The sequence below is a fragment of the Sinocyclocheilus anshuiensis genome, unplaced genomic scaffold (genome assembly GCF_001515605.1).
Source record: "Sinocyclocheilus anshuiensis isolate Anshui unplaced genomic scaffold, SAMN03320099.WGS_v1.1 scaffold38, whole genome shotgun sequence".
Classification (NCBI taxonomy): Eukaryota; Metazoa; Chordata; class Actinopteri; order Cypriniformes; family Cyprinidae; genus Sinocyclocheilus; species Sinocyclocheilus anshuiensis.
Window position 1 is genome coordinate 3,072,548 of NW_015544213.1, and position 9,775 is coordinate 3,082,322.

General features: G+C 35.1%; 1 protein-coding gene across 1 annotated transcript in view; it reads right to left on the reverse strand.

Annotated features, from left to right (window-relative positions):
* The window catches only part of LOC107697205 (dystrobrevin beta-like), a 36,182-nt gene that overhangs the window by 14,793 nt on the left and 11,614 nt on the right, over positions 1–9,775 (reverse strand). Inside the window, exons 3-10 of the mRNA XM_016497891.1 lie at positions 9,124–9,188; positions 8,960–9,040; positions 7,631–7,844; positions 7,152–7,237; positions 6,680–6,834; positions 4,078–4,183; positions 3,785–3,914; positions 1,287–1,358 (exon numbers count right to left, since the gene is read on the reverse strand). Of these exons, the coding sequence (XP_016353377.1) occupies positions 1,287–1,358; positions 3,785–3,914; positions 4,078–4,183; positions 6,680–6,834; positions 7,152–7,237; positions 7,631–7,844; positions 8,960–9,040; positions 9,124–9,187 (908 nt within the window). The 5' untranslated portion in view covers position 9,188. The remainder of the gene's footprint in view (positions 1–1,286; positions 1,359–3,784; positions 3,915–4,077; positions 4,184–6,679; positions 6,835–7,151; positions 7,238–7,630; positions 7,845–8,959; positions 9,041–9,123; positions 9,189–9,775) is intronic.

Sequence of the window (9,775 nt, forward strand, 5' to 3'; positions counted from 1 at the left end):
ATATTTAACGCGCATCTTATCAGTAAAGCCGGTTCTGTAATCAGCGGTAAATCTCCATCACCTGCGGGCTTTCATATTGAGCAGCATTAACTACACAGAGCCGTTGTTCACTGACGAGCTGCGCTAAACCACGTTCATATTCGCGCTATTTTTTGCGCAGCTCATCAGTGAACAACTGCTCTGTGTAGTTAATGCTGCTCAATGGGAAAGCACGCAGGTGATGGAGATTTACCGCTGATTACAGAACCGGCTTTCTGACAAGATGCGCGTTAAATATCGCATGCGATTTATCGTGCAGCCCTAGTAAAATGGTAACACTTTACAATAAGGTTCCATTAGTTAATGTTAGTTAATGTATTGACTAACATGAACAAACAATGAACAATGCATTTATTACAGTATCTATTCATCTTTGTTAATGTTAGTTAATGAAAATACAGTCGTTCATTGTTATTTCATGTTAATTCACAGTGCATTAACTAATGTTAACAAGCACAACTTTTTATTTTAATAATGCATTAGTAAATGCTAAAATAACATTAATGCTGTAATAAATGCTGTAGTAGTATTGTTCATGTTGACTAAAGTAGTTAACTAACGTTAACTAATGAACCTTATTGTAAAGTGTTACCAGCAAATTATTACAGTGCTGTTGAGAAGTGAAATTAAACATTTCGTTTTCCTTGTGAATAATTAATTCACGTATCAGAGAGTTTTCAAAAATTGCAAGCACAATTTTTAGTTGTTTCCTCATCATTCAGCCCTAAGTAGTAATAGCAGTCACTGCGTTTTGTTTTATTATTATTTAAAAAAAAAAAGGTTAAGTTTCATGGCCTGTAAAAAATATTTATGGCTGGTAATTTTTCACCAGCTATTAGCAGGTGTGGTAAAATGATAGTTTTGGACCCTGGAAGCCCTGATATTAAACTTATAATTAATTATATTCATGCTCCCAATAACCAATAGATGGCTGATATTATAAATCTAAAATAGATTTATAAAAAAAAAATTAAAAAAAGATAAAATACACTAAATATTAAAATAAATAGTTTGTATTTTTAAAACATTTTACAACATGATTACAGGCATCACAACATGATGTACAGTATGATATTGTTAAAATTACTTTGAAATATGTGTGTAGTAGAAATGATAAAAGTTTTAGCTAAATGTTCTAGCTCTAAATTTATGAGTATCGTAACAGACAGATTAAATAAAACTTCTCACACATAAAGCACTATAAACGGACTCATCTGAAAGGTCAAAGGTGAAGAGCAGGTGCTCACCTCTTAGTGGGGCTGGGGCCTGCAGACGGGGGCAGAACTGGTTCATTCATGTTTCCTATTGGACGGGGAGGACTAGAGGAAAAAAAAGACACAATAAAATGGTTATCTATATGTAACAAAACAACACCACCCTGTATCATATTTGCAAGCCAATACTTGTTTTTCACCAATTTTGAGGTGCTGATTTCAAAAATAGTATTTTGCTTGAGTATGTCGCACTTTCTCACAAAATATGATGAATTTAGTAGCTTTTTTGCTTTCCACAACCATTTGTAAGGTGAACAAGTTTTGTATTATCCCTTAATCACCAGAAAAAAACACTATAAAGACATAAAGACATCATTCCTAAGCCAGGTTACAAATATCTGTTCAATTCTCAGCCTTTGTTCAATTTTTTTCACTCCTTTGCAAAGTGCAGGTTAGATGATACATTTCGAATGGTTCTTTTTGTCATTAAAATAGAAACGTTTGACATTTGACTGCTTATGATAATTTGTCTGATTTGTGTTGCTGATACAAACACACATATATACTAAATATTAATTAATTAAATGATGCTGAGGTCAAATATATCAATTCAAAATTTCCATTACAATCTTTTTTACAAAATGAGAATGAAGATTTTTCATTCTTAGAAAGAAAAGAAAAAAGAAAGAAAAAAAACGATGCGATAGCAAGATTTAATTGAACTTGGCACCAGCAAATTATGAAATATTCAGTAATATTAACATTAGTAATATTTTTGCAAATCAGCAAATTTTTTTTCAAGATGCAGGGCTGTGTAATATGTAATACCTACATAATTTAATATTAAGTAGTATTTCGTAATTAGTGATTGACCGATATTGATATTTTATAACCGATACCGATACCAATTATTTGCATGTTTATGTGCCCGATAACCGATATGCAGAACCGATATTTATTTACTGTTATAAAGTAAATAAATGACTGAGTGAAGTAAGTCCATACTTCACTTTGGTTTTTCCTCCTTTCAGTCATCTTAAAAAAAGTGTTGAAAAAGACATGAAGTCTTTCATGTTAAATTTAATCTTCATATTACAACAATAAAAAAAACATTTTATTTAAAGCATCAGCAGCAACACTAATATTAACAATAAGCAAAATAAATGTAGACGGTCTAATGTTTTCAAATGGAGAAAATAAATAAAGGAAAGGAGTCATATCAACTTCATTTTAAACTACAGTTTTAGTAGGTTTATAAGATGTTTAATAGGCTAAAGAGTGAAGAATAATTCACTGGATAATGTTAATTCACTGAATATGTGAATAATATTCTCTGGAATATTGAAATATAACCAACAAAACATCGTATTTTATTGCATTTCTCAACTGGCATGTTATATCAGAATTACTAATAATGGTTTTGTCGTTCTAGATTATGAAATGCCTGCTGACAGCGCAGTTTATCTATGCATTTACACAGAACTATATTCAAACTGCGATCGCTCGTGGAGATAATAAATAATTAATTTCCATAGAGTTGTATCTATTTAGATGTTTATTAGCGAAATAATGGTTATATAGTAAATGTTAATACAATTTAGGGTGTTTTAAACAAGTGAATCTTGTTAAAAGTTACATGCTGTGGCCGTGCTGGAGCAAACCGATATCCGATTATTGTAAAATGCTTAAATATCGGGAAAAATATCTGTAAATCGATATATCGGTCGATCTCTATTTGTAATATTAGATAATACATGTCTATAACTATATTAACCAACATTTTGAAGTTTTTCATCATTGTTCATGCATAGCTTCACATTTATTGAGAAACAGGGAATATCTGCCATTTTAAAAATTTGTCATTATATTTCATTTGTATTTAATTTGTCTCACTGTAGTGAACTACAAAACAACTAAAAGGTGATAAAAGCATATTGAGAAAAGCATCAAAGAAATATTAACTAGTCATAACACAGACAGTCACTTTCCATTACACGTTCATGTACACTTTAACCTGAAATCTTGATTGATGTAAATAAAAGTTCATAGACACCTTGAAAACAATCTATACATACTTTCTCTCTCTCTCTCTCTCTCTCTCTCACACACACACACACACACACCCCCATGCATTCAGAATAAATTAAACATTACACTGTTCAACTGACCCAAAGACACACACACACCGGTCAGTCATGCAAAACTAAGAGACTGAAGCAACACAGACAGAACAGAGAGAGACGAGAGTGGGATTCCTGGGAAAACAGACAGATCAAGACATACAGACAGCAGAATGAAGACAAAATCTTAACTGACCTCACGTCTGTAAGCAGATAATAAAAGCAAACTCCTCCGTCTGTCTGTCTCTGTCTGTCTGTCTCTGTCAAGTGATCGTGTCTGACCCTCATCAGTGTGTCCACAAAGACAATGTGATCATGTGATGCTGGGAACCAATAGAAACAATCCCAACAGACAGAGGACTGTGTGTGTGTGTGTGTGTGTGTGTGTGTGTGTGTGAGAGACTGTCTTACACTATATTGGACAGGTTGAGGGGTTTCTCGGGGTATTCTGGGTAGATGGGGTGGGATGGCTCTCTGCTCGGCACACGGAATCCCATCATGCTCTCCGACCGACAGAAAGAACACACCACCGGATGATGGACTGAGAAAGAGAGAGATTCAGTGTGTTGGAATATATGAATATTAAACTAAAAAAATGTATTAAATGTTAGGGAATTGTGCAGATTCTAGCTCTGTCATGCCAGCATAAATGAGTCTGAGTAATATGAATCATTTAAGCGTATATTATTCAGTGTGTGTGTTGCCTTTCTCCACGTTTGCTAGCCGTTGCAGCAGAGGAAGCCAAATGAGACACTGAGGAGGAGAATCTGACATCAGAGTATCCAGAAACATGTTCAGCATCACCTTCTTCTGTTAAACGCACACACACACACACACACAGACTCAAAAAGACATTGATGACAGAACTATGGCACATTTACACATTCTGCATTTTCTGACAAAAACATGAATGGTGCTTTCCTTGTGCAAAACCTGCTGTTACTAGTCAAGGGTTTTGCTATATGGTTGCTAAGGTATTCTGGGCATTTTGGACACTGCTATGCGGTTGCTGTGTAGTTGCTAAGATATTCTGAGTGTTTAAAGCACTGTTATGCTGTTGCTATGTGGTTGCTATGGTATTCTGAGCATTTTGGACACTGCTATGCTGTTGCTATGTGGTTGCTAAGGTATTCTCAGTGTTTTGGGAACTGCTATGCTGTTGCTAGGGTGTTGCTATGTGGTTGCTAAGGTATTTCTCAGTGTTTTGGACACTGTTATGCTGTTGCTTGGGTGTTGCTATGGAATTCTGAGTGTTTAGGACACTACTATGCTATTGCTACATGGCTGCTAAGGTATTCTGAGCGTTTTGGACTTGCTAGTCAAGTCAAGTCAAGTCAAGTCTGCTTTATTGTCAATTCTTCCACATGTAATTTCTGGAACAAACACACACAAATAAGGAACCAAAACTGAAAACCAAAAGACATGAAACGTTTCCACTTGTATCTTGTTTCACTGTTTTTGGATTAATTAACAGATCCATTTGCATAAAGAAATGCAGACTTAGTATAGAAATTTCAATTGGTTTTCCAGCCTGTGGGAAACCTGCACTATATAAAGTACCATGAAAACATTAAAACAACCATAAAAGTTTGGGGTTAGTCAGATTTTTTTTTTTTAAATAAATTCACTATTTTTTCAGCAAGGATGCATTAAATTGATCAAAAGTGGCAGTAAATACATTTATAATGCTACAAAAAATATTTCACAAAAATATTAAGCAGCACAAATATTGTCAACATTGATAATAATAAGCAATGTTTCTTGAGCAGCAAATCAGCATATTAGAATGATTTCTGAAGAATCGTGTGACACTGAAGACTGGAGTAATGATGCTGAAAATTCAGCTTTACATCACAGGAATAAATAACAGTTTAAGATATACTGAAATAGAAAACTGTTCTTTTAAATCATAATCATATTTCACAATATTACTTTTACTGTATTTTTAATCAAACAAATGCAGGCTTGGTGAGCTTTTAAGACTTTTTAAAAATCCTACCGAACCCAAACCTTTGAATGGTAGTGTAGAAATGTAAATTTGCTAAAGAAAACTTTTATAATTTAATTAACTCCCATGATTTAATTCTTTTTTATTAATTGCCTTAAAAAAATCCTTGATATTTCCTGGTTTTCCATGTTCATAGATGATGGAAAGTGACATAACTAAATTATGACTGTTTTTAGTGCACTGTTTTATATATGTGTATATATATATATATATACTGTATATATATATATATATATATATATATGTGTGTGTGTGTGTGTGTGATGCTGAACTGAAGTCTATGAACAGCATTCTGACGTATGAGTCTTTTTTGTCCAGGTGTGTGAGTGCTGAGTGGAGGGTAGTGGCGATGGCATCATCGGTCGAGCGGTTGGACCGATATGCAAACTGGAAGGGGTCCAGGGAGGGGGGGAGGGCAGACTTGATTTGGTGCATGACTAGCCGTTCAAAGCACTTCATGAGGATGGGGGTAAGTGCAACTGGACGGTAGTCATTGAAGCAGGATGGAGAAGACTTCTTTGGGACTGGAATGATGGTGGTAGCTTTGAAGCATGTGGGGACAACAGCCTGGCTTAGCGAGATGTTGAAAATGTTAGGTTGTTGCTATGGTATTCCCAGTGTTTTGGACACTGTTATGCTGTTGCTAAGGTATTCTGAGAGTTTGGGCACTGCTATGTTGTTGCTATGTGGTTGCTAAGGTATTCTGAGAGTTTAGGGCCCTGCTGTGCTGTTGCTATGTGGTTGCTAGGGTGTTGCTATGGTATTCTGAGTGTTTAGGACACTACTATGCTGTTGCTACGTTGCTGCTAAGGTATTCTAAGCGTTTAGGACTTGTTTAATGTATTTTTATCTAATTTTTATACAGTTTTAAAATTTGTTTTTCAGTTAAATTATAACTGAAATTCAAGTTCAAGGAAACCGACTGTTACAAAGACAATTAAAAAAATCAAGTTCAGTTCAAGTTCAATAAATGCATGATCTGGCTTTCCAAAATCAATGAGCGATTGGTTTAAATAACTGTGATCTTTATAGTGACCAAAATAATTGTGATTATGATTTTTCCATAATTGAGAACCCTGCACCAGGTTAAAACTGCAAGTTTGATCACTTCATCAGGCTGCATGATTTGAAGCATTATTACTTCATTATTAATTTTGTAGCACAAATGATCAGTCATGCAGTCTAACAGTCAATGTTCTGGGTTTGTCCAGATCACTAACCCTACATAAGCAATCATAGTAAGGTTTAGCAAACACCACTAACAAGACAAAGAGTGGAAACGTGTGTGAAACTGTTACTTGTTGAGGAAAGCAGGATCTGGCGAAGTGATGCATGTAACCGAACGACGGCCCCTCAAACACGGCAGTGGGCAGCTTCAGCACCTCCTGCAGGAAGTGGTCAAACTTGGACATCACCATCGCACCATGAGTATCTGATATCTGAGAGAAAATATCTAACACACACACAAACACAGGTGTTATATAGGCAAAGATACACGTTAATGAGTATTGATATGCATATAATCATCATCATCCCTGAGCTGAATAATGACACTATTGTCTTCTGTAGAGCAGAACTTGAATTTGTCTCATATCTGAAGAAGATCTGAAGAAATTTGCATCATTGATTCTGTTATTTTCATGTCTATATTACTGTGAAGCTGCTTTGAAACAATTTGTATTGTATAAAGCACTAAATAAATAAAGGTGACGACTTCATTTGATTTGTCTACTAGTGGGCGACACTGCTGAAATCGATGAATGAACTTACAGCGAAGTTTATCAACCAGTTTCCCTCCACACAGCACTGAGAGCATCACTTTCACTGAAAACACCATCAGCCTTCCCTGAGCATCACTGCAAAACACACACAGTTCCACCGTCAAATGAACTGATGATGATTTGCTGATCAAGAAACATTTAAATTAAAATTAAATTTATGCATTTAGCAGACGCTTTTATCCAAAGCGACTTACAGTGCATTCAGGCTATACATTTTTTATCAGTATGTGTGTTCCCTGGGAATTGAACCCACGAATGTATTATCATTATCAATGTTAAAAACAGTTGTGCTGCTTCATATTTCTGTGGAAACCATGACACATTTTTTCTGAATTCTTTAATGAATAGACAGTTCATAAGAACAGCATTTATTTGAAATAGAAATCTTTTGTAACATTCTAAATGTCTTTAATGTCTCTTTTCGATCAGTTCGACCAAATTTCGCAAACACAGCACACACACTTTCACCTGTTGTGTGCCGCCACCATGAAGTTGAGCAGCAGGCTGGTGTTGTGCTGGACGTTGATCTGGTGTGTGGTGGGCAGCCGTTTGTTTAGCTGCTGGTAGATGCAGGTGATGATGGTCTCCAGCCGAGCCATGCTGATCTCAGTACAGACGTCCAGCGTGTTCAGACCGTTGTCACGGAACGCCTCGATCATGTTCCACACGTCCACCAGATGCACTGAGAGAGAAAACACATGAAATATAGGGAATTACATGGGAATAAAACTTACCATGTCAGTCCAGATTACTCCAAATATGATGAAAATAAACATGTGGAACGAAGAACTTACTTTTAAACTTGAAATTGGAACCCAGTGTCATTTTTAATGTACATTACCGTTCAAAAATGTTGGGGTCAGTAAGACTTTTAATGTTTATGAAAGAAGTCTTGTGCTCACCAAGGCCGCATTTATTTGATCAAAAATACAGTAATATTTAGGGCTGCACGATAAATCGCATGCAATATTTAACGCGCATCTTATCAGTAAAGCCGGTTCTGTAATCAGCGGTAAATCTCCATCATGATGAGCTGCGCAAACCCACGTTCATATTCGCGCGATTTTTTGCGCAGCTCGTCAGTGAACAACGGCTCTGTGTAGTTAATGCTGCTCAATATGAAAGCACGCAGATGATGGAGATTTACCGCTGATTACAGAACCGGCTTTACTGATAAGATGCGCGTTAAATATCGCATGCGATTTATCGTGCAGCCCTAGTAATATTGTGAATAAAAACAAGTAATATTGCAAGTAATAAAAACAGTAATATTGTGAAATATTATTACCATTTAAAATAACTGTGTTCTATGTGAATATATTTTAAAATGTAATTTATTCCTGTGATCAAAGCTGAATTTTCAGCATCATTACTCCAGTCTTCAGTGTCACATGATCCTTCAGAAATCATTCTGATATGCCAATTTGCTGCTCAGGAAATATTTCTTATTATTATCAATGTTGAAAAACTTGTGCTGATTAACGGGATTTTTTTTAGGGTTCTTTGATGAATAGAAACTTCAAAAGAACAGCATTTATTTTAAATATACATTTTTTGTAACATTATAAATGTCTTTACTGTCACTTTTGATCAATTTTATGCATCCTTGCTTAAGAAAACTAAAAAAAATCTTACTGACGCCCAACTTTTGAACAATAGTGTATTTCTGGCTTATCTTGTTACATGTTTCTTACTAGTTTTTCTTTATGCTGAGCTTATTTTTGAACTCGTAAACAACACTGAAAATGCATCTTTTGCAACATTAGTCAGTTGTGTTTTAAAGTGACTGATACTCACGGTTGCATTTCTTCTGAATGAATCTGAGCTTGCAGGCGGTGCGGTACGTGGACAGCCGGATGGTGTCATAATTCTGCGTCTCTGAAGAATCAAAGTCACACAATTATATTCAGACGCACATGCAATAGGGGTCAAAGGTCATGTGGTGGATGGGCGGCACTCACTCATATCCGTGAAGATCTGCTTCCTGTCGGCCATGACATTCCCCTTCCGTCTCTCCTCTATCATCCTAGAGACATACAGTGAGAAATGAACCATAGCCGGGTGATTACTCAATTAGAAGCACTTTTGAAATCTTGAAACAAATGATTTCTTTCAAACATTTCAAGAACGTAAAACTGTCACATCAAGGCCTTGATCAATGTTCAAGTGGATTTTTGCATAATGTTCTTTTTTCTTGTATTGCAATACAAAAAATGCTTGATGGTAATGCAATGTGATGGTAATGTAATTTTTTATGTGTTATTAGTATAAATAAAGACATGAATTTTTGCGTAATGATGGTAAAGAAATGTGATAGTAATGCATTTTTTCTTGTATTGTAACAAAAAAGAAAGAAAGAAAAAGAAAGACATGATTTTTTTTATAATGTGTAATTGTGTTTTTATTAACCATACCATGATGGTAATGAAATGTAATTGTGATGGATTTTCTTCTTGTACTGCAACTAAAATAACTAAATGAATGAATGACTGAATAAATAAAAAAGACATACATTTTTGCATATGTAATAGTGTAAGGTTTTTTAAAGGGGTCCTATTATGCTTTTTCACTTTTTCAACTTTAGTTAGTCTGTAATGTTGCTGTTTGAGCATA